This window comes from Galeopterus variegatus, unplaced genomic scaffold, assembly GCF_000696425.1.
Source record: "Galeopterus variegatus unplaced genomic scaffold, G_variegatus-3.0.2 Scaffold271, whole genome shotgun sequence".
Lineage (NCBI taxonomy): Eukaryota > Metazoa > Chordata > Mammalia > Dermoptera > Cynocephalidae > Galeopterus > Galeopterus variegatus.
Window position 1 is genome coordinate 89,131 of NW_007726382.1, and position 25,872 is coordinate 115,002.

A 25,872-nucleotide genomic window follows, 5' to 3' on the forward strand; every position below is an offset into this window, starting at 1 on the left:
TGTCATTCATTCTTTGCAGTAAACATGGTATTCCATGAAAAAAGCAAGTAGTTCAGTTTGCAACTTAAACCGTAGTACAAGTGCTTTTTCTTGGGATTACCATGGTACTTCAGTAGTCAGCAGGGGTGCTTTATGTGTACTTACTATTTTGGAACACAGAATATTAAAAAGCCATGTATGCAAGGGTCAATATTTAATAAAATTATTGATTTTCCCTGCTGCATCAAGAACATTCTTAAGTGAAGTTGGCTTTTTTTTTTTTTTTAAATTCATGACTACTGATACAGTTGGTAACTACCTTGATTTGTGTTAAAGAGCTGGCAGTTTGACCCACTGTTGGTTTTGCAACATTGATATAAATGTCAACACAGGAAAGAAGGCAAATAATGTCTTAGTATTATTATGAAAGTCGTTTTCATAATAGAGTCTTGCTGGGACTTGATCCCATAGGCCAGTGGTTTTCAAAGTGTGATCCCCATACCACCAGCACTAGCATCTCTTGGGAACTAGTTAGAAATGCCTCCCCTTCAGTGTCCAGGTACTCTGGGTTGGGTCTGGCCTCTGTTTCATCTAGCCCTCCAAGGGACTGAGAGAATCACTGCTGAATTTCAGTGGCCTTTTCAGAAAGGCCACTCTTGAGTGCCCTCTGAAGGTGGGGTGGGATGGGGAAGTTAGGGACAGAGTCTTCCTGCATTTGTAGAGGATGTGATGGGGTTTGGACTTCAGGCAGCAGGAAGGAAGATAGGATGGATTTACTAGCAATAGATTTCTCTCGGACTTGATTGCCAGTAGACACCTTAAAAGCTGAGAAAACAGCTGTGTGACCTGCCAGCTGTCAGAAAGAGGGGTTTTAAAGGCCCTTGCTGCTTTATGTCTTCAGAGAATATCTTTTACTGATAGTCAAAAAAATCAATTCCAATAACTTACTAGAGCCTCTTCAGTGTCCTTTTTGAAGACACCTGCTTAAACAATGATCTTGGCCTCTGGAGGGGTAAAGTCACACATTCGGGGCCCAGAGTTTTAGAAAAGATAGCAAGGTGCAGAAGAGTGGAGGTAATGATTTCATTCAGATATACCCAGCCACTAACAAATTTAGTACAGTGGAACACAGCAGTCAAGTCCTTTGTATTGTATGTTGTCTCAGAGTTGGTGAGGTGTATCCTTTTACTCCTTGAATTCTACCAATTGATATAATCAGTAGCTCCATTTGATAGATGTGAGTGTAAAGATGGGTCTCCACTCTCAATTCCAGCAATTACTTTATTAGAACCTTTATTTTTCAGTATTTTAAAGTTCTTTTATTTATATCCTTTTTCTTTTACAGATTTGTAAGACTCCAGGGCCTTCAAGCTGTGATTAATCTGATGGTTCCTGAAATGACTGGGAAACAGATACTTCGCATGCCAGTTGAAGAGTGTGTGTCCATGTATATTTAAAACATTCTTTCTATACATACACATTTACATGAGAAGACAGGCTCATTCTTGTGCATACTTGAGAGTTTTACAACTGATGAAAATTAATTTCAGCATCATATGGAGCAACTTGACACCACGGGGTTCAGAAGCCTGGGGAGAAAAATCCATCACTAATGGCCAGTTTTCTATACGGTCTTCACGGGTAAAGAAAGTTTGCAAAAAGAAGAAAAAAAATTTGCACAGGTTAAGCCTCAAAAATACCTCTGCAGTTGAAAGAAGGAACTAAGTGAGAAGGTGACTGAAGGAAAAGTGTGATTTCAAACACTGCAGGTGGGATCACCCAGTGCTTTTTGCACTTTATTTTTCAATGGGTTTGGTGATTTGAACAGACTTTGAAGTTTGGGACTGAGAAGTAACTTACTGTGGTTATGGCTAGAGGAAAGCAAGTTCAGGTATGATGAGACAAGTTTAAAAACTGAACTGATTAGTTTGCCTTTTTTAGTTAACTATATTTGAGAAATTTTAATTTATTATTTTCCTTTTCCTTTCCTGCATCTATAGGATAATATCCTAAATAGCAATTAAAATCGATAATTAGAAAATAAATATCAAGGAAAATCCAAGCAAAGCTTCCTTTTCCTTGGACTAAAGGTGTGGTGTTTGGAAACGGTCTTTGGATGTGAACAGGAAAGCACCCATCAGCAAAACATTATAACTCTCCAGGGAAACAGTTTGGGGAGAATCTGACTCTGGCCTGTGTTTTTGTGTTCCCTGTTGAGTCCTAGAAGACTTGCATATGAGAGGAAGATTACTTGATGGACTTAATCCTGAGATTAGTTTTTTTCAGCATGATGGAAAAGTATGTGATCTTTAGGAACAGAAAAGGGGAGAAGTAACTAGGGGAGTGAGAAAAGTCAGGCAGAAGAAACAGAATCCTGCAGTGTGGCTCGTTTTTGTCAACAAGAGGATTTAGAATTCACCCAGGGCAAATACTTGGACCACGTTAAGAACTGTAGAACATTCTGCCTTTGCCCAGTGAAAGGGCTTTCTTTCCAGCCTCTATGGCACTGAGGGGTAACCTGTCCAGTGGAGGAGTAGTCCAATGGAGCCTCATGCTCCCTGGGGACACAGGGCCAAGCTTTGAGGTGGGAAATTTCTGGTTCTGAACAACAGGAAAAGAGTCCTTTTCTCTTCCTAAAATTTGGACTGCTGTCTGCACAAACTTTGATCTGTTTTGCACAGTTTGTGTGCCTTTTTTTCCCTTTATGCAATCTTTTTCAGCTTTAGCAGCAGAAATTTGTCTATTCCAGAAAACATGCCAGAGGGTGGCTTCAGAAGGAAGATGATCCTGTGTGTTCTGTCTCTGCATCCAAACTTTTGAAGAGAAAATTCCAGCTAGAGAGATTCTTAAAGCCTTAAGTTACTTGAAATCTATGTATTTGCAACCCTTTGTCTCTGGAAATCATATTACACAAAACTGGAATCTCAGGCTGAAAGAGAATAAACAAGTAAAAAGAAGAAAACTCTTGTTTCTTGATCACCACTTGTTAACGATGCTCTTTCTCCAAAGGATCAGCACGTTCTTCCTCTAAGGACTTGAAAATAAAAATGGACCCCATGTTTTTTTAAGCATTACCTTTTCTTAGCAGATTGCCATCATCTTTTATAGAGAATTTTTTTCACTATGCATTTGGTGGATCTTTATAAAATACTGACTTAATTAGATCCAGGTCAGTCTTAATTAAAGGGGGAAAAAAGTAACCCAAGACAACCACAAAAATAAATAAACCAACGAATGAAATTGGTTTAAAATTTGCAACATTAAGTATTACTTTTTAAGCAAAACAGTTCACTGAAAAAAAGTATGTATGCAGCGGTAGAACATGGGCCTGTGCTTTGCAGTGACTCCAACATCCTCTGCTTGTCCTGGAAGGGGCGTGTCCCCAAGAGTGAGAAGGAGAAGCCTGTGTGCAGGAGGCGCTACTACGAGGAAGGCTGGCTGGCCACGGGCAATGGCCGCGGTGTGGTTGGGGTAACCTTCACTTCCAGCCACTGCCGCAGGGACAGAAGTACTCCTCAGAGGATAAACTTCAACCTGCGGGGCCACAATAGTGAGGTGAGCTGTGGCTTTGTTTCGGTTTTTGTTCTGGTCACTTCCAATGATCTTTCTGAGCCTTCCCATGGACTTGAATCTTTTTTTGCTTCCATATCTTAGACCCGCAGCTAAATGAGACTTTGCATGCAGTGAGTTCTGTCTTCTGTACTCCAGCAGCTAAGGGGGCGGGCCATGGTTCACAGTGGCCTATCCCTCCCCGAGTGGATCAGTTGTTCTCAGCGCCCCCACTCTCCTCTCTTTACATGAGATTCTCTGCTGCCTCTGAAGGGACCCAGGCAGTGGAAGGATGCCCAGTGGCAGGGAGGTCGGGGTGCTTTCTGACCAGGCTGGGGGATTGGGTTAGATGCTCCTAACCAGTCTCTCATGCTCCAAGTCTCCATGGCAAAGAGTTACCCCCAGTGTAAGACCAACACTGTGAAAATGAAAATGGTACCACCTTTATTTTGCACAGTTAATATTTGCATTTCTCTGGCGATGGTCTAACACCTGGCTTGTATGTCTTGTACTTGGAGGTGAAAGAAGCCATTAATAGGACAAGAACCATAGTTTTTCACATTTGTAGGGTATATTATATTGAGGTTACTATGCTGTCTATTTGTACGTATAAATTTCTCTGGGCTTCTAAAATGTAAACAGTGGTATTGTCTATGAAATTCATTCAACCAACATTTATTGAGCAATGCTTAAGTGTTAGGCACTGTGTTTAAAAGAAGAGCAGTTGATAATTTCTTGCAAAGATGTACTGGTTAGCACCTTGACAGTATTCATGTTTCATTGTTCTTTAGCTTATTTGGGTGTTTTCTTGTGAGGAATCCATGACTATTGTGGATATATCCACATAGACACACATGTGTGCTTATACACACACACACACACACACACACACACACACACGTATAATTTTGAGGTGGATACTCTCTTAGAAGGTGTATTTTTCTATTGGTGTGTAACAAATTACCACAAAATTGATGGTTTAAAACAACACCATTTCTGGTCTCACAGTCCTGTAGATCTGGTCCTGGCATGGTGTAGCTGGGCCTCTGATCCACGGTCTTATGGGCTGGGAAACATGGGGCCAGCTGGTACTGTGAGTTCTTCTGAGGCCCAGGGCCCTCTTCGAAGCTCATTCAGGTTGTGGCAGAAATCAGTTCCTTGTAGTTGTAGGACTGAGGCCCTTGGGCCCTAGAGGCCACTCACAGTCCCTGATGTGTGCCCCTCTCCACAACGTGCAGTTGGCTTCTTCCAGGCCAGCAGGAGAGCATCTACTATAGCTTCTGACTTTTCATCTCTAAAAAGGGCTCCCCTGAGTAGGCCATGACCACCTCCACTCCAGGGGAGGGAATTATACAGGGTGTACACACCAGGGAGTGTGATTTTAGAATTCCACCTACCACAAAAGAGGGGATTATAATTCACAGACAGCAGTCTATTTCACTATTGAAACTATTTTGTGTGTATATTAGTCTGTTTCTGTTGCTTATAACAAAATACCTGGAACTTGGCAATTTATAAGAAAACAAAATTTATTGCTTACAGTTTTGGAGGTTGGGAAGTCCAAAGTCCAGGGAATACATCTGGTAAGAGTCTTCCTTAGAAGTAATGCAGGAGTCTCACATGGCAGAACGGTGGGAGCAGAAAGAAAAAGACTTTCACGTGCTCTCCTTTTAAAGCCCTCAGAACCACGTCTATGATTACCATTATTAATCCATTCATTATGGTATGGTCCAACAATCTAATCACCTCTTCAAGGCCCCACCTTTCAATTACCATAATAGGATTTCCCACCCTCAACAGTTACAATGGGGATTAAGCTTCAGTGACTTAAGACCTGGAGGACACAATTCAACCCATATCACTGTGATTTTTCCACTTTGCATTTTTACTTTTAGTTAATTTCTGTTCTTCATATTAGGATATGTCCCATTTATTGAGTACCTTCCAGCTAGAGGGACCAACTGTCCTGGTTTCCCAGGACGTGCGACTGTCATTGCTAACACCAGGACAGTCCCAGGAAAACTGGTTGGTCATCCTACTGTGCAGTGCCCAACTTGGTACCAGGCCCCTTCCAATCTAATTACCTCATGTGGCTCACAGTGGACTTGTGAGTAGATGTCATTATTTCCATTTTATAGGTGAGAAAACTCAGGCTTGTATCTGTTAAACAACTTGCCTAAATTCATGCAGTTCGTATGGAAGAGAGCTGGAACTTGAATCAAGGTTTCTATCATTCTCCTTCAGCTTATCTTTATTTTCTTAAAACTTGGGTTAAATGCGTGTCCACAATCCCTTATCCTCAATTATAAAATCTAAGGGCTCTGAAAATGGAAAGTTTTTGTATAACTAATGTAATGGCAAGACCTGAACTGACGTGAAGCCGTTTATTATCATCTCATCACTTCAGCTGCAGAAGTATTTACATTTTATCATCGGAGCTGACCAGACCTGCTGGGGTTGTTAGATAACTGATGGTATCTGCCTTTTATTACTTTTCTAAAATTTAAGAAGTTCTGAGGTTCCAAAACTTATCTGTTTGCAAAGATTTGGGATCACGGATTGTGAACCTTCATTTAAGGGAATCATGAAAAGAAACTTTGGGTTTTATCTTTTTTTCATTTCCCAGAAAAATGACATTTAATTCACCTCCATCCATTGCTTAGTTACCTTATCCTCACTCCCCTGCTACCACAATGAGCAAAAAAAAGCCCTTGTCCCCACCTGACATGTCTTGCAAGAACTCTATTGAAGGAACTGTTGGCAAGATTTTGATTACCTATTTCTGGCTATAGAATATAACCAAATTGCAGATGCCAAATCCAGTAATCTACTGATTTAACAACTGAATTAAAAAGGAAAGAAAGCTGAATGAAGATTGTTTCACCCACAGTTAGTTAGTATGTAAGATCTGTTTTGTAGTATGTAGTATTTAATAAATGTTACTAACATTTTGAATTTATAGTTATACTCAGATAAATCAAATCTGAAATTAAATCCTTTTATAAATATTTGTATCTGGCCTTCTAGACTAGTTGGTCATTCTTACGTTGTGTATTTTGTTAGAAATTTGCAATAAAATAAACATCAGCTATATTCTCGAGTGAAAACATACAGGAAGAGAATTCTTAACCTTTAGTAAATAGCTTAAAATTTGGTAAATACGCTGATGGTTCTAGTCAGATTGTCAAAATATGCCCCCATGAAAGCACCTACCATAAAACAAAGCAAAAAAGATCCACTAGCACAAAAAAACAGGTGATTGACCATACCAGCTTTTCCCAAATCAACTTTACTTGGCATTCATGACCAGAAAAAAAAAATTCTTTTGCTGATATCTCTCCTGAAGCCTGTGGTAGCAGTGTGTACAGAAGAGGAATAGATGTGTATTTACCTGCTGAAGCCAAGGGGAGATGTTCATGACTGGTTGAGAAGTGATGCTTTCTTAGAATTATTTGTCCTGTTACTGTGAAACAGTACAAAGATCCGCTCCTTCAGTAAAGATGAGTTTTTCTTTTAAAAGAGTCTCCAGTATGGGCATGTATGTCATGCAAAATTATTATGTTCCAGAATGAAGAATATTTCAGAAAATACTTGGTAATATTTTTCTTCTAGAAAACAATCATTTTTGCTTTTATTATTATTATTATTATTATTATTATTATTATTTTTCCTTTTTGTCTTTTTTACTGACCGGTAACGGGATCGCAACCCTCAGTGTTGCGCCCGCACCGCGCTCAACCAGTGAGCGGGAACCAGTCTCCACATGGGATCCGAACCCTCGGCGGGAGCGCCGCCATGCTCCCAGGCGGCGCACTCTCCAGTGCGCCACCGGGCCGGTCCATGCTTTTATTATTTTTAATTGGCACATAATTGTACATATTTATGGGGTGCACCGTATGATATTTCAATATGTTTATGCAATACTTAATGATCAAATCAGTGTAATTAGCATATCCATCACCTCAAACATTTATCTTTTTTGTGTGTGCTGGGAACATCAGAATCCTTTTTTCTTGCTATTAAAAAGTATGTAATAAATTGTTAATTATAGTCACCCTATAGTACTATAGAATACTAGAACTTATTCCTCCTATCTAGCTGTATGAGGGTACTTCAAATAGTTTGTGAAAAAATAGAACTAGAGGCTTCCAGTCAAGATGGTGGAATAGACGGTCCCCAGTGTCATTCTCTCCCTGAAATCAACCAATTTACAACTGTAAAAAAGCAACAACAGCCAAGCTGGGGCCGCTAGAGCTCAGGGGAAGAGGAGAAAAGATCTACGGAGTGCATGAAGGTGGGAGGATGCACGATGAGAGAAAGAGAAAACCTCTCTGACTATTTGAGCCCTGGCCTTGTGCAGGCTGGAGCTGCTGAGCGCACAGAGCAGGAGCTGGCCAAAGCTGCAGCTGTGACCTTTGGATGAAGTTGCTTGGAGGTGGCAGGGGAGAAGAGGACCTTGGTGGCCCCGAGGCCAGCAAGACCACTAATAGGGTTCCTGTGGACCCATATAGGAGTGAGAAGCCACAGACAAGTGAAAAAAGGAGCCACTCAGAGGCCAGTGAGTCATTGCAAGGGACTGGTGCACGGCCCATCCCATGGGAAGTGTTTGCAGCATGGGTGGTTGGGGAGACGGGCCCACTGGGGCACAGCAAGAACAGCTGATCTGCCCCCCAATCAGAGAAGGACCACTCAAAGGAGACTGGTCAGGAATATAGAATTGCATGGGGTGCAGTTTGATGAAAAGACTCGGGCCCAGATCAGAGTTTCTGCACAACCCAGGTGCACCAGGTCTCTGGAGAGCCAGAAGTACCTATAAAGTCAATCATTATAACCTGAGCTGCACAAAAAGCTTTCCCTAAGGAAGCAGCAGCAAAGCAGCAATTTAGCTCAACCACAGAGCTCAAGTACTAGTCCCCACAGGAAATTCCCCCAGTTTAGAAGTAAACAAAGGACAACAAATTAGTTCTAGCACAGAGTTTAAATGGTGGGAACAGCAAATAATCCAACACAGAAATGAAAGAAAAAGCAAAGTACCTGCAACCAGAGACAAAGTTTGATATTAACTAGTAAAGGTCTCATTTCACCAAAGTATACCTATAACACCAAGAAGGACCAGAAGTACCTTGGGCTACCAAGCCAGAAAGTGTGGAGGGCCAGGGGCCTCAGCAATGCCCCCCCGACACCTGTAGCCAATCCTGAGGGTGGGGGCCTCTGACCTTGGCCATGTCCCCCAACACCTGCAGCCAGCCCAGTGGCATTCACCAAGCTGCTGCAGGAAGTGCCCCAGGCCTCCTGAGCTGGGGTGGTGGGGGGCCTTGGCCATGTCCCCAACACCTACAGGCCTCAATCCTGCCCCTCCTCCTTACTCCTTCTTCCATCCCATTTCCTTTCCCTTTCCACTCTCCCCCTCCCTCCCAACTGCTCTGCAAGAACATCCTAAAATGTAAAAAATCATATTAATAAAATTACATATAAAAGAATTTAAAGATAATGCAAATCTTTCCATGAACTTGGAGTACCATTGTAATTTTGTATTTGTGAACCAACTTTTCATTATGCCCAGAAAACAATTTCCTTATTGATGTCATACGAATTAGTCTAGGTTAGTACTGATTGTGTCTGTATTAGTCTGTTCCTGTTGCTTATAACAAATACCTGAAACTTTGTGATTTATAAAGAAAACAAAATTTATTGCTTATGATTTCAGAGTCTGAGAAGTCCAAAGTCAAGGAAACACATCTGGTGAAGATCTTCTTTGGTGATGGCTTTACAGCAATGCAGAGGTCTCACATGGCAGAAAATGGCAGAGCAGAAAGAGTGAGGCTCTTCTCACATGCTCTGCTTCTACAGCCCTCAGAACCACACCCCGACCACCATTTTTACTCCACTCGTTGCAGCATGTCCTACAGTCTAATCACCTTTTCAAAGCTACACCTTTCAAATACTGTAATAGGACTTCCCACACTCAGCAGTTATGGGGGAATGATATTGGGACACAATTCAATCCACTGCATTGTCTAATGGGATTTTCTTGACTTAAGAGTAGACAGGTAGTAATGCATGTTTGGTGGAATTAGTTTCATTGTAGGGATACATCCACTATAGCAATGGTCTCATCTGGATTCTTGGGTTTGGTTACATCTTCTCTGAGATGCTTTTTCTGTCCCCTACCTCCTTTGCTCCTGTACACCAAACAGACCCCGGTGGTTGCACTGATACTGCTTCACTGCAGTTATCTGCTTGCATGGTTTGGTAAAACTTATTGGAAGATTTATCTATTCTTTTTGTCTGAACTTTCTCACTTCCCATTGTTTAGAATGTCACTTATTTAAAAAAATTTTCCTTTAACTCTTTAGCCATTTCAGTATGGCTTTTTTCCTCACCCCTGCGCTGAAATGGTAGCCTTCACAGTGACTTCACATTGCTAAACCATAGTGGACAACTCTGCTTAACAATGGATATTTAGTTTAAGTGTTGTTAAAATATTCTAAATAACTTTCTTCTGAGATGCTTTAGTTATCTTTTCTCTTTTAACACTTAATGACATGTGTCACAATTCCAGAAAGAATCAGAATATCTAGATATATGAATGAGCTCCCTTGCCATTGAATCTTAGTTTTATTTTATGCTCTGTGGTGAGGCTGAAAGCCCCCTGTTGCCTTTCTCTAGTTCGCCCTCCTTTCGAGAAGGACCAGAGCCGCTGTCGACTACTGAGCCAGGCTCTGCGTGAATCAATGTGTGTGATGATGGCCAACTTTCAACTTTGGAGAGATTTGAAAACTGCTTTTGGTTAAAGACATTTAGACAGGATTTAACATATTTAACAATCTATACACTAATTTTAGTGAGAAAACCTGGCTCATTTTGGATTAAGGCCAGCAAAAACTCCCTGCACATCTTTTATCTTCCTTATAAATTCTTTTTTTTTTTCCTTTTTGTCTTTTTTTACTGACCGGTAACAGGATCGCAACCCTCAGTGTCGCACCCGCACCGGGGACCAGCAACGGGATCTCAACCCTTGGTGTTGGGCCCGCACCTCACTCAGCCAGTGAGCGGGAACCGGTCTCCACATGGGATCCGAACCCTCGGCGGGAGCGCTGCTGCGCTCCCAAGTGGCGCACTCTCCAGTGCGCCACCGGGCCGGCCCATAAATTCTTCATAGAAAGTGACTTTCAATAGATTTGTGATGAGCAACTATGATAAGATAATGATGGATTCAGTGGGGGACTGTTTTATTTCCTTTAGTGACAGTCTGTTCTTTTTCCCTTTTTGTCCCTGTTTTTCCATATCATGATTCCAAGTAGTTCTAGCTCTATCACTTAACTAGCCGGTGTGGTTCTAAGTCGTTCAAGTCATTAGTTTACTCACAGTTAAATTGAAGTAATAATTCCTTTCTGTCAGAGTTGTGATAATCTATGAGATAATGTTTTTGAAAAAGGGCTTGGAAAATAGTGAAGTGCCGTGGTGCCATGTATCTAAATGATAATGTTAAAGTACCTTACACCCTATTTTCTTAACTATATTTTTACTTTCCAGTTCTTATGGTATCACTCAGTACATGGAAATTCAGTTACTGTTCTGACTTATGAGGCCAGAAACGGTGTTTTGTGACTTTTGATTCACAGTTTAGATTTGAAAATACATGTGCATTTGGCAGGTATTTATTGAATCTCTGTTGTGTGCTGGGTGTTGAATGTTCTTGCCACTGTGAGGCAAGATAAATTCTAGATTACGCCTCACGGAATCTGCAGTATAGCAACGAAGGTGATGTGTGTACCTGGATCTCTCTTCTTCCATTTGCATTTCAGTAAGTATAGAAATAAAGCTTTGGGTTGTTCAAGGAATTAAGGATGAGGTTTACCAGAGATTTTGTAGTGAGGATGACCTTTGAGGGGGGGGTGTTGAGAAATAGTTAGAATTTAGATAGTAACTTTCCAGTGATGCAAGAAGATTAAGCCACATTCTGGCATCAGGGAAGCATTTTCTCTCTTCTGTGAGATATGATAGGCACGCCGTTCCCCGGCCCTAACCTAAGCAAGTGACTGTACTCACCTGGTCAGATGGGGTTCCAGTGTCTGCAGGAAGGTGCTCTTGGAACCTGGTTGACAAGGATAACGACCTGTACATTTTGTCCTCCCTGGAACAAAATCGCTTTGGTTGGATAGGCAGTAATGTTCTTTGCACCTTTCAACTATGCTGTGAGATGTTTGTGGTTTGTAAAGACGATTTTATCCATTCAGGCATTCTGTATTTTGATTAATTTGAATGGTTTAATCAGGGTGCTGCCTTAGTAATATGACTTATGTGAACATTCGGATATGACTATTCTATGCTTAATGTATTCAGCATTCAGTTGTAGTCAAGTCTGAAAAGTTACATAATTATGCGTTCATGAGCCAAGTTAAAGATAATCAGTGACTTGGCATAATGACTCGTTTTATGTGACTCTTCTGGTAAAGCAACAGCCTCTCTTTATTTATGTGAACGTATTTTAGCATGCTGGGTGACTATATCTATATTGGTTCCTTTCCAGGTAGTGCCTTTAGGTGTTCCATTATAGGAGGCCTGCCCCACTCGATAGGTACATCCCCAGTCTAGAGAGGGCACAGGGGGTGGAGAGAAGCCCTCTTTGCATCACCTGCAGGGGTTAACAGGGGCTATGTTGTTGAACGTTTGTGGCCTTGGTGATGTGCACAGCAGATTTCAAAACTATATGATGTTTGAAGATATGAATTGCGAAACCACAACCCCTCAGACTTTCCTATACATGTTTGCAGATAAACTTACTGTATTGAATGAAACAAATATTGGAAACTTAACTGATTTTGTGTCTTGGAAAAGAATTTAAACCAATAAAATGTACCTACCAGAGTTTGGTAGGTGTTCCATTTTTTCTGCCAGCTTTCTTATTAAAGATTTCCTGAGTGAGAAAACTGGATAAAAGGATCTCCTTAGTGAGACTGGGAGAATGGAGCAGTATATGCATAAACTCAACCTGATATTTTAAAAATATATTTTGAAATTCTCTGGATATAGACATACTTAACTTCATTTTCCTGGTGAGTCTATCTTCTCTTTTTAGACCAGGCCTGAAGGAATGGGTGGTGGATATTGGGCTGGGCTGATATACTACAGAGCACTGTAGTAGGCCAGAGGATGTGGCCTGTGAGCCAGAGTGGTTTGGGCAGCTTTTTGGGGGAGTCGGGGAATGAGCTGGACCTTGAAGCTCATTTTGGTTTTATAAACACTTGAAAACCCTTGCTAGGCTAGACGCTGCTGGGCTTTGACTGTACAATGATGGAAAAGGTACTGTTCCTACCCAGATGACCTGGGCATTGGAGGATGGATATCATTTGCATGGAAATAATGTTGCTACCATTGATGACAATTGCCATATATTATAGGCCCATAATTTTTATATGCTATATCTCCATTATTTTGTTTAGTCCACATAACAACTCTCTACAGCTTTATATTATCCCAGTTATACATTTGAAGAATCTGAGGTTCAGAGATGTTATGGAAGTTGTCCAAGGTTGCAGAACTTGTTGATAGCAGACCTGGGATTCAAATTTGTGTCTGTATGTTTTTCCTTCTGTAAGATGCTGCTTCAAAAAGATGAAGGGCATAGGCACCATTGTGAGCGTAAAAACAGAGTAATAAATGACTGGCATGTATTTTGGGCACAGAAGAGTCTGATGATGTGTTGGAGAGTAATGGAAGGCAAATCTGGATGGGCAGGTGGGACCAGACATAAATACTCATGATAAAAAACAAGAGTAACAAATGTTTGTGGGTTGAAATAAAATGATACTTTTGGATTGTGTTGTATTCCAAGAACATTAGAAGGCTGTCATATTCAAATAGAAATGTTGAGAAAATAAAATGTATAAAAATTATTATTCAGTTCAGTGCATTTATCCACCATTGTGGATAACAGAGTTGACAGCATTGGCTTCCTGTTCTGGCTACTCACTAACTATTAGTATTATCTTTTTGATGAGTCAGTTTTAGTATTTTGTCTGTTGACTTCATTCCCATGTTGCTTGATGTAGATTTAGCTCTCTTCTCTGTCTTGCTTAGTCATTCAACCCCACTTTGCCCCACTACTGAGTCATCCCTGTACTGCTGTGTCACAGTAATTGATGAGCTCACATTCAGTGTTTATATTGTTTAACTGTCATGATTGTTCCCAAATGAGCCAAGTAAGGTACTATGATTATATTTCCTTTATTACTCAGCCTTTTTTCCCTCTTGATAAAAATTCTTATTTTTTTCCAGTGGTTTTAGTTTCTTTATTGATTGTAAAATCTTCTTACATCTTCAGAATAATTACATACATTCAAACAAAGTAGATGGTTAGTCAGTTCTGTTTTTTTATTTTATTTTATTTTATTTTTTCTGGAGACCTTCATCTGGGACTCTCTTGTCCTGCAGCTCTCTGGATTGGTTACTCAATGGATTTACTCTCCAGCTGATTTCCTGAACTTCCTTTTATCATCATCTTGGGAATTCTCTTTGCCTCTGGCTTCTGCTGGATCCCCTATCTTTTGGATCTTGTGTCTTTGTTTTTCTTGGTTTAACTCCTTTTTGTTGGAACATAACCTCTAGTATCTTCCTAAGAAAGAATTTATCCGTTGTGAATTTTAAGACATTGTATCTGTAAAAATGTCTCAATTCTGCCTTCATTCTTGATTGATAGTTTGGCTGGGTATAGATTTCTAGGTTGATTCCTTCAGAATTTTGAAGGTATTTTTCCATTGTCTTCAAACTTTCAGAGTTGTCATTGAGAAGCATAGTAGTTAATTCAGGCCCTGGAACCAGACTCAGTTTAAATCCCAGCTCTATCACCTAGTAGTGTCATGACTTTAAATATATTATTTAATTTCTCTGTAGTATAGTTTTCTCATTTGTTTTTTTTTTTTTTGGGTCTTTTTCCGTGTCCGGCAACGGATCGCAACCCTCAGTGTTGCCCCCGTACCGGACCGGGGACCGGCAACGGGATCGCAACCATCGGCATTGCTCCCGCGCCTCGCTCAGCCAGTGAGCGGGAACCGGTCTGTATGTGGGATCCGAACCCTCGGGCGGGAGTGCCGCCACGCTTCCCAAGCGGCGCACTATCCAGTGCGCCACCGGGCTGGCCCTAGTTTTCTCATTTGTGAAATGGGTTTATAAATATAGGATTTGTTGTAAGGATTAAATGTTACTATATGTAAAGCATTTAGAACAGTGCCTGACATATTGTGAGGACTTTATAAAATTGGCTACTATTATTGTTCTAAATTTTTTACATGTGACCATTTTCAAAAAAATTCTGGACGTTTCTGCATCTGCTCTTTTTCCTAGGTATTCTGAAGTTTCATGATGATATGCCTTAGTCAACATTTCTTTTCACTTAATGTGGTGGGCCCATTTGGTGGAGGAAGTGTCTTTCAGTTTCAGAACTTTATGTTTGTTTCTTTGATAATTATTCTCTACCCACTGATTTTCTGTGTTTTTCTGACTTCTTAGTCAGATGTTGAATGTCTTGGAATAACTCTGATTTTTAAAATTTTACTTATTTGACTTTATGAGAGATTTTACCACTTTATTTTTCAAGCCATTTCTAATGACATTTTTTTGTAAGCCATGATGTTTTTCATATCTGACAGCTCATTCTGATCCTCTGCTCCAGTTCTTATTTTATAGACACCATTTTCTGATACCTCTGTGAGGGTACAAATTATGGTTTTAAACAAGTTTTCTTCTCCATATATTAGATCTTTACTTAATCAATTAATTAATTTTTTTGTGACTGGCCCATATGGGGAACTGATAGATCTGCTTTTTTTGAGGTTCCTTTTTTAGAGGTATGTGTGTTTGCAGGCATGATTTTTTTTTTTCCTTTTTGGTCTTTTTTCGTGTCTGGCAATGGATCGCAACCCTCAGTGTCGTGCCCGTACCAGACCAGGACCGGCAACGGGATCGCAACCCTCGGTGTTGCTCCCACACCTTGCTCAGCCAGTGAGCGGGAACCGGTCTGTATGTGGGATCCAAACCCTCGGCGGGAGCGCCACCACACTCCCAAGCGGCGCACTGTAGCAGTGCGCCACCGGGCCGGCCCCAGGCATGAGTTTTTTAAAAAAAATTTATTGAATCAAAATTGATTATACAAATTTGGGGGGTTCAATATTGAGATGTTGATCAAATCAATATTACTAGCATATATATTGTTACAAATCGTAATTATTATTTATGTCCCTTGTCCAATCCGTCCCCATCCCCCTTTCCCTCCCCCTGCCCCCCTCTAATCACCCTAGATTTCTTTTCACCCTCTGAAAGAATAATGGTTACTCTGTTCATTTGCTGCCCAAAAGATCTGTTCAATGCTGAGAGGTGTGATCAGGTCCCCCAATACTATCATAGAGCAGATGCCTCTTCCATCACTCTGAAATGGGCTCTGTGGAGAGAGACATCCTCCTTTCTTTATCTCTGCTGGTGACTCTCCTTGTGTTAAGGCATTCCAGTGGCTGGCAGACCATCTGCGTGGTGGTCGTGGCATCTAGCTGCCTTCACGGCAGCCATGGTTATCGTGGTGGGCCACCCATGTGGAGAAGATGTTTTTGGCATGCTCCTTGGCGCTGGTGGTGTGCCTGGTTGTGGAAAATGTCTGATCTCCAGCTCCATATCCCAGATCCCCGAGTGGGTCCTGAGGCTCTGGCGCAGTGAGCCTGGTTGGGGGGGGGGGTCCCATCCCCTTCTCCATGTCTTGGGTCCCCAAGTGGGCCCTGAGGCACTGGCTCAGGGTGCCTGGTTGTGGGAGGGGGGTCCAGTCCCCGACTCCATACCATGGGTCCCTGGGCAGGCCCCAAGGCACTGGCACCAGGAGCCTGGTTGTGGGAGGGGAGTCCAGTCCCCTTCTCCATGCCCTGGGTCCCCGAGTGGGCCCTGAGGCACTGGCTCAGGGTGGCTGGTTTTGGGGGGGAAGGGTCCAGTCCCCTTCTCCATGCCCTGGGTCCCTGGGTGGGCCCCAAGGCACTGACATGGTGAGCCTGGTTGTGGGAGGGGGGTCCGGTCCCCTTCTCCATACCCCGGGTACTCGGGTGGGCCCCAAGGCACTGGCAAGGCATGATTTTGTTTGAATCTCTCTTCTCCTCATTTTTCATTTTCGAGGCCTTCTTTTTAAATAACTAATGATCCTTGAATATTTATTCAAACTTAAAAGTAATATACTGTAAAGCATTAAGCCCTTCTGCATGTGCGTGCTGGGGAGGGAAGTTTAGCTGGTGGGCTTTACTGTGGAGTGATCTGGGGGAGAACCAGCTATTTTGTTGGGGACTGCCAAATGTCAGCATCCAAGCATCTTTCTCTAAGGTGGTTCACTTTCTCTAGATAAGGCCCTTCCAATCACATGCCTGTGAATTTACTCCTGCTGTCAGCATTCTGAGAGCTGGTGTGCATGTGTGCATGCACATGCATGCATGTTGGGCAAGAAGTAGTGATAGTAGAGGTAAAAGAAGTGGGAAGAGCCGGAGGGAGGAGGAGGAGCCGTGCGCCACCTGTAGCAGTGCGCCACCGGGCCGGCCCCATGTTGATTTTTTAAATCTGAAATCCCCTGTTAAAGTACTCTTTAGAAGGTTCTTAAAGATATTAAATGTAGATTTATTTCCCTAAACAAAAACCAGAATTTAATGGAATTATATTTTGTTAAGAAAATATAATTTGTCAGAATAATGGCATTGTTCTTTTTTTTTCCTTTAGCAATTTTTTAAAAAAAAATTTTCTTTATCCAAATAGACATAAATGGTCATGTCTGTAAGTAACTTAGATCCATGGGAAAATGCTGCCTTCTGGGTGTATTTTTGCTGCAGAGAATGAGAGAGGGGTATGGGGGAGGCAATAATTTTTTTTAGCAATAACCTCCTAGGGCAGCATCTTCAAGCACATCACATCAAAATGAGAGTGATCGAGATTATTACTGAAGTCCTGGGCAAATAAATATTTCCTTAACTATATCATCTGTGTTCATGATTTATTAATAGGTGACTCTATGGGTTCTTGAACAAGACTGCCTGGGTTTGAGTTGAGCTTTCTGTGTGATTTGAGACAAGTTAACTTACCTTCAGTATGACATGTTTGCATTCTCTGTATGGGAATGATGACATCTGCCTCCTGAAGTGGTTGTGATGACTAAAAGACGTGATCCACAGACTGGGTGTCACAGCCCCTGTAACAGAAAAGAGCTCATTAAGTGTTCTTGTTTAAATATTTTTAGACTCACTGTCTGGTTTTTTACTCGTGTGTTTCCTCCCAAGGTGGAACAATGGAGCCGTGGCCTCTCTGCTGAGGAGCGGCCTCACGATTCCTAAATATGGGAATGGAATGAGAGTCGGGAGGCAGGTGAGGGGTTAGCAGCAGGGTGGGAGGTGTTCCAGGCAGGGAGGGAAGCTGGGCTTGTGCCACTAGTTCTATAAGTTTAGGATTCTGGGATGCTGGGTATTTAATGTGTGTTGGTTCATTATCTACAAGGCACTATTTTTAATTTAAAAACAATTTTTTTTGAAATGTAATTGATTATATATGTTTGTGGGGTGCAGAACTAAATATCAATACCTGTGTACAATGTGTTCTGATCAAATTAGAATAATTTGCATATTCATCATTACAAAATACAATTATTTCTGTGTGTTGAGGACATTTGATCTCTCTTCTAGCCGTTTGACGATATGCAGTAAATTAATGTTAATTATAGATGCCTAGCTTGACTGTACATCAATAGAACTTATTTTTCCTAACTAGCTGTTTTGTGTCCATTAACCAATTTCTTACTGTCCCCCTCCTCCTTTCATGCCACTTGATTGCATCTTATGCAGTATTCACACATCTGCTTATTTCTACGCAAGCCGACAGAGTCTGACCTGCAGCCTCAGGTGTACATGCAGCCATCTATTGGTCCTTTAGCAGTGAGGCTTTTAGGCATAGAAGATGATGGATCCTTAGTGCACTAGGCAGTGGGTATCATATTTTACTAGGAGGTGTTTGTCTGGAAGTTAAAATCATTTCTCTGGGCTATGGTATAAGATGGATTGGGGAGCGTGCAGGAAGAGAGAACAGGGGAATCTGTACTGTGCAACAGTTTGGTATTTCCAATTGGGCCCACCCACATACTTGACTCTGAACTTCCAAAACAAACACTCCTGTGCATTTTGCCCAAGATTGTACTGCTGGGTGTTTTTTATTGTACCTTCTCGCAACCCACATTTGGTTTTTCTCCCTCATTGTTCCTGTTTTAGGGAATTCTTACTGACATGTTGTTTTTTCCACTTGGCCTAGTTAGATTTGGTCTTCTAAAATACAGTGGAAATTGTCTCTATTGTAGGGATTGTTCTTTATCCTGAAATAATCCCCCTATCCAAACTTACAACCAATTTTGTCTGTTTTAGCGCTATTCTTTTCTCTTTGCTCCTTATATTTTTAGAGTTTATGGAAGAGTTCATCAGAGCCTTAAAGTAGAAAAATAAATAACCTTGGAAGCACCATCATTGTCAGTAAGGTCTATTTTATAAATTCCATGGCGGCAGAAATAAATGTTTAATGGCTTTGTTTATAAGATATTATCAGTTAAATATTTAGGTCTTGGGAAATTGATTTTATTCATACAGAAAATACAAGTATAAAAAAAATCCGTCTATTGTCTCTCCATTCACTTAATATTTTCATGACTTTAGATTTTCCCCTCTTCAGGAAATTCACTACAGATGGCATTTGTGACTATTTAGGGAATTACTTAAATAGCGTGACCAGGGATCTCTTTCTTGTCTCCTAGGCCTTAAAATTTTCTTTTCCCTTAATTGTGCTAAAAAACAAAACCAAAATCAAACAATTATCTACTTTATTTCGAAGATTGAAATCACCTTAAGGGAGTCAAGATCTGTAATGTAAATTGACATTTTCCTCTAAGAAGTAAAGAAATACTTGTTTAAGAGATCAACATTTCTTTAAAAAAAAAAAGCATTATATTTTAGACCACCGCTGTGTAATATAAATATAATATGAGCCATATATGTAATATTAAATATTAAATAGTAGCCATATTAAAAAGTAAAAAGAAACAGGTAAAGTCAATTTTAATAATATATTTTATTTAACCTATCTAAAATTTCAACATGTAATCAACATAAAAATTATTGAGATAATTTATTTTCTTTTTTTCATACTAAGTCTTTGAAATCTGGCACATCTCAGTTTGGATTACCCCGTATCACAAGTGCTCAATTGCCACATGTGGCTGGTAGCTACCATACTGGACTGCGTAGTTTTAGACAGTTCTCTTTCTTTTTGAGGGCTTTGGCAGAGCTACATGCTTACCCAGAGAGCTCATTAATATGATAAAATTAATGATCTTTTGGATAAAAGGCATTTTAACACTTTTTTATTTGGAAATAATTTTAAACTTACATAAAAGTTGGAACAATTTAAGGAATACTCATCCTTTAGTCAGATTCACCTACTGTTAACATTTGCCTTATTTGTTCTATCATTTGTACCCCTGAATGTGCCTCTCTCTCCCTCCCTCTCCCCCCTCCCCCCTTTCTCTTCCTCTCTCTCCCCCTTTCTCTCCCTCTCTGCCTCTACACACGTGTATATATAGATGAGTGTGGTTTTTTCCCTTGGGTCATTTGCGAGTATGTATCTTGGTCCTTTATTCTGAAATACTACTGTGTATATTTCCTAAGAAAAAGGACATTCTCTCCCATAACCACAATTAGTACAGTTATGAACTTCAGGAAATTTAACATTGACATTGACTTAAACTACTATCCATATTCCACTTTTGTCAGTTGGACAAATAATATCGTTTATGGCTTTTCTTTGTTCCTGTACACGGGATCCAGTTTAGGATCACATATTATACTTAGTTATCAGGTATCTTTATACCCGTTTAATCTGGAACAGTTCAGTTTTTCTTCGTCTTTCATAATATGGGCATTTTAGAAGAATACCCCTCCCCCCTTTTAATAAAATGTTATATATTTTGGGTTTATCTGACTTTTTTCTTTTTTTTGTCATTTAAATTAATTATCCCCAGCCAGAATACTATATAAATGGTGTTGTGTCCTTCTCAAGGTATCACATGTGGAGGCGCACAGTATCTGTCTGCCCCTCATTATTGATATTAATTTTGATCACCAGGAAAGGACTGTCTATTTTGTCTATTGACTACTTTTCCCTTGCATTTCATAACCAGTCTGTGGGAAGATGTCCTATTCCGTATCAGAATTTCTTCCCCTAGGTTTATGATTCATTGATGATTCTTCCTTGAACCAAGCTTTTCTATGATGGTTGCAAAATGGTGATTTTCCAACCCCAGTACTTCCTCCGCAGAATGTTGGCAGGTGACATACTGTATAAACAAGAAGCCCCTTGTTTTCCTTATTCACTCATTTATTCATCCATTCATTTGTTCATTCGTTTGTTCATTCATTTACCTATTTATTAACAGTATGAACTCATGGATTTCAATTTTTTTCTTCAGTGATTATTGTCTTTAATTATCTGGATCCAAATTTGCTCACATTGTCACACACTTGGCCAGTGGAAGCCCCTTCACAGTGGCTCATGTTTCGTTTTGATGCACCCCAATCATTGGCGGTACCTCTTTACTTTCTGGCATAATAAGATGTTCCAGCCTCATCTTGTACTCACCTTGTCTCAGGTCTGGAAAGTCATTTCTTTGAGGAATGCTGTTACTTTTAGGGGGAACTGGTATTAGAAACCAAGATCTGGGCCGGCCCGGTGGCGCACTGCTACAGTGCGCCACTTGGGAAGCGCGGCGGCGCTCCCGCCGAGTGTTCGGATCCCACATACAGACCGGTTCCCGCTCACTGGCTGAGTGAGGCGCGGGAGCAACACCGAGGGTTGCGATCCCGTTGTCGGTCCTGGTCCGGTACGGGGGCGACACTGAGGGTTGCGATCCGTTGCCGGACACGGAAAAAGACAAAAAAAAAAAAAGAAACCAAGATCTGGTCTCTCGATGTGTTCATTGCTTCTGGATGTCTTTATTTCTAGGCCCTTTAGGCAATCACATAACATACCTGTATACAAATATGTATACACATTTGCAATAGCAACCTGTGTTCAATTAGAAGACTATTGTGTCCCCAAAGTCCCCACATTAAGTTTGTATTAGAAACTTAATTCCCACTGTGACAGTGTTAAGAGGATGGAGAATCCTATTATGGTCATTGAAAGGTGGGGCCTTAAAGAGGTGATGAGGTTTTAAGGATAATGCCTTAGTGAATGTATTAATCCGTTGATTTAATGGTGGTCATAGAGGTGGTTTTGATGGCTTTAAAAGGAAAACACATGAGAAATTCTCTCTCTGCTCCTACCATTCTCGCCATATGATGCCCTGTGTTGCTGTGAAGAGTCACCACCCACCAACAAAAGTCCTCACCAGATGTATTCCCTGGACTTTGGAATTCCCAGCCTCCAAAACTGTAAGCAATAAATATTGTTTCTTTACAAATTACCCAGTTACAGGTACCTGTTCTAAGCAACAGAAACAGACTAAACCACACAGAAACCACACAGTAAGTTAAACAGGGAGAGTTTAATAAAAGAATTATTAACTGATAAGAGAGTGAGTATATGATATAAGGACACTCTGTGTGTATACCCTAGGGCTGAGGAAGAGGACCCAAGGAAAGACAAGCTTGGAATGGGTTCAGATCTCATCATAGGAGGTGTGGTTCATTCCAGCATATAGCAGAGAAGTTTGGTGGCTTAGCCAGTCTGGAGCTGATCTGCAGTTGTTGGGAAAACAATAAATAACCATTTGGAATACAGGCAGGGGAGCAGGAGATCACCAAATGGTACTGTGGTATGCAGGAAGACTTGAGGGTGGGGGGTTGGGGGCAGAAAGCCTTCAGAGTGAATGGGCTGTGTAGGAGGTGGGGAGGAGGGAGGCTTGCAGAAGGAAAGACCACTCACTGTGTGACCCTCCAGATCATAGGCAGCTGGGAGTATGGACAAGTGGCAGGAGCTCTGTTTTCTGGATTGAGGGGCCTGCAGAAAGGTGGTCATTAGGCCAAGGTTGCAAGGTCACAAAAGGGACTATATTCTGAGCCAGTGGATGGGTAGGCTTTACTGAATTTTCTCATACCCATGAAGCATCTCCCATCCTCACCAGATGTGTTCTCTGGACTTTGGGCTTCCCAGCCTGTAAAACTGTAAGCAATAAATTTTGTTTTCTTATAAATTACCCAGTTCTGGGTATTTTTGTTGTAAGCAACAGAAACAGACTAATACGCACCCCCAAGAGCCCTGGAAACTGCAGGAAGTCTCTTCCTCCTACAGTATCCCTTCAGTGCCATCTACTGAGAAAACTTAACATTGTGCTCACTTTAGAGGAGAAATGCTTAAAGGAATTTCATTATTTATTGTAGAGCATACATTGAAGAATACATTTAGAGCTGAGATGCAATAAACTGACCCACATAACATATATACTTACACACATACATATGTATATTTTAGAAATCATGAGTTTACACCAATATTTCCAATTTCAAACCACCCACATACCTTCCTCCATTTCATATTTATATTTCATTCTTCCATAGTTTGCTCAACCCCATAATAACATCTAAAATAATTTCAAAAGTGCTTCACTTATACTAATGCAAAAAACTAACCTCCTAAAATGTATGGACTGAATGTTTATGACCCTCCCTCCCCAAGATTCATATTTTGAAGCTCTAACCCCCAATATGATGGTACGGGGAGATGGGGTCTTTGGGAAGTATTTAGGGTTAGATGAGGTCATGAAGATGGGGCCCTTATGGTGAGATTAGTGCCCTTAGAAGAAGAGATACTAGAGAAACTTGCACAAAGAGGTCAAGTGAACACACAGTGGTATGGCGGCCACCTGTAAACCAAGAGAAGAATCCTCAGAATGAAACTGACCTTGCTAGAAGCTTGATCTTGGACTTCCCAGCCTCCAAAACTGTGGGAAATAAATTCCTGTAGTTTAAACCACCCAGTCTATGGTATTTTGTTATGACAGCCCAAGCAGACTAATACAGAATAGTTCAGTATTTGTTTGCAGTTCTTCGTCCCCCTCCCCTGCACACTTTCTGTGCAAGGATAGAGATAAGGTAAAATAGTCTCTGAACTGTGAAGTAACTTTGAGATCAAAAAACAAAACAAGCTACTTCATGAAGTACTACCAAGAGTTTATTGATGGGTAACTTACATATGGAAAGGATTAGGCTGGTGGCGATCCAAACATTTGTGCAGCTGAGCTCCTGCCACCTGGAGGGGAAATTGAGGCTCATAAGCAACTGAGACAATGGCAGAAGGGACTGTGCCAAAGAAAGAATTCTGTTGAAGTGGATGATTCCTGGATGCCTTGCAGCCTTCTCTTGTTTATGCTGGGGGTTGCTTGTATCATCTGGAGTGATTGGTCCCTTATCTTACACAAACATAGCATTCCTTCTCTCTTGTTGCTAAGTAATCTGTACAAGGAAAGGTTGTAAATATTCATACAGGAACTTTGAAGGCTGCAAACATGGAGTAAGGTCTGACTGGCATCCCCACACTTTCCCAAAAGAGGTATATATAGTCAAATGCTGATATTCATAAATTGCTTGGATTAATTCCCTTCTACTCCCCTGTAAGTGTGTGCTATGATCTGAATGTGTCCTCCAAAATTAATATGTTGAAACTTTATAGCCAATGTAATTGTATTAAGAAGGGGGGATCTTTAAGAAATGATAAGGTCAGGAGAGTGGAGAGATTAGGGCCCTTATAAAAGGCCTTGATTGAGTGGGCTCATCCCTCCCTTGCACTCTAATGCCACGTGAGAACATTAGAAGGTACATACCATTTGTGAGGGACAGGCCTTTATCAGACACTTATCCTGCCAGAGCCTTGATCTTGGACTTCCCAGCTTTCTGAATTGTGAGAAGGTAAATTTCTGTTCTTTATAAATTACCCAATCTCATGTATTTTGTTGTAGCAGCACAAGTGGATTTAGACGTTGTAGTTAAGTAATTCATTTGAAATACAGTTGTTGGGTTTATTTGTTTCCATTTGCTTTTAGTTTTTGAATTTTTTTCTTTTCATTTTTGTTGATTGTATTTCATGTTTTGAATATGTAGAACATTAATATGCATTCAGAAGTCAAAACCACATAGGAGGATATACCCAGAGAAATGATGTTCCCTTCCTCATCCCTGCCCCTTCACCCACCTTGCAGATATAGGTTGGGTATCCCTTATCCGAAATGCCTGGGGCCAGAATTGTTTTGGATTTTGGATTTTCTCAGATTTTGGCAAATTGTCAGAATACATATTGATTGAGCAGCCCTAATCTGAAAATCTGAAATCAAAACATCAGCACTCAAAAAGTTTCAGGTTTTGGAGCACTTCAGATTTTGGATTTTTTTTTTTTCCTTTTTTGTCTTTTTTCGTGACCGGCAACGGATCGCAACCCTCAGTGTCGCGCCCGTACCGGACCGGGACCGGCAACGGGATCGCAACCCTCGGTGTTGCGCCCGCACCTTGCTCAGCCAGTGAGCGGCCGGTCTGTATGTGGGATCCGAACGCTCGCGGCGCACTGTAGCAGTGCGCCACCGGGCTGGCCCAGATTTTGGATTTTTGGATTAGGAGATTCAACCTGTACTAACTTTATTATTTTTATTTAGTTTTTCTGTTACCTTCTGTAAAAATAGGCAGGGGTGTGTGTGTGTAGATATATGTATATTATATAGTGTTTTCTTATTTCCTTTTCCTCCTTTAACAAAGTAGAGCATATTATATATGCTCTTTTTGTACTTTGCTTCTTAAACTGAATATCTGGATATCACTCCATGTCAGTTCATGTAAGTCTTTCTCATTCTCTTTTTACAGCACATGGTGCTCCATTGTGTGTACAAGGGGCCTTACGTTCATGGAAATATTTGTATTGTCCTTTAATTCCATTTTTCCATGAACTTTTTGAAGTCTCACATAGTTTACTCAACCAATCTCCAAGACTGAATGTTTAGGGAATTTCCTGTAAAGAATGAGAAAAAAACAAAAAACCAAAAAAAACCCAAAAAACCCCCCAAAAAACAAAAAAAACAAAAACAAACAAACAAACAAAAAAAGAATGAGAAAAAAAACCACAAAATAATGTGTTTTTCCGTATACTGTTACTTAGCAACAATCAGCACAGAAGAAAGACTTCTGTGATCAAATGTTTGGGGATTTCTCCCCACCAGCAAGCAAGCAAGCAAGCAAGCAGTTCTCCAGCAGACTACATCCAGCTGGGTGTCCTCCAGTTCAATTCTGACTCAGTGTACCTGGAGATAGCCTCAGA

General features: G+C 40.9%; 1 protein-coding gene across 1 annotated transcript in view; it reads left to right on the forward strand.

Moving 5' to 3' along the window:
• Window positions 1-1,336: 1,336 nt before the first annotated feature.
• The window catches only part of TULP4 (tubby like protein 4), a 191,633-nt gene continuing 167,097 nt past the window's right edge, over window positions 1,337-25,872 (forward strand). Inside the window, exon 1 of the mRNA XM_008566830.1 lies at window positions 1,337-3,534. Coding sequence (XP_008565052.1) covers window positions 3,283-3,534 — 252 coding nt within the window. The 5' untranslated portion in view covers window positions 1,337-3,282. The remainder of the gene's footprint in view (window positions 3,535-25,872) is intronic.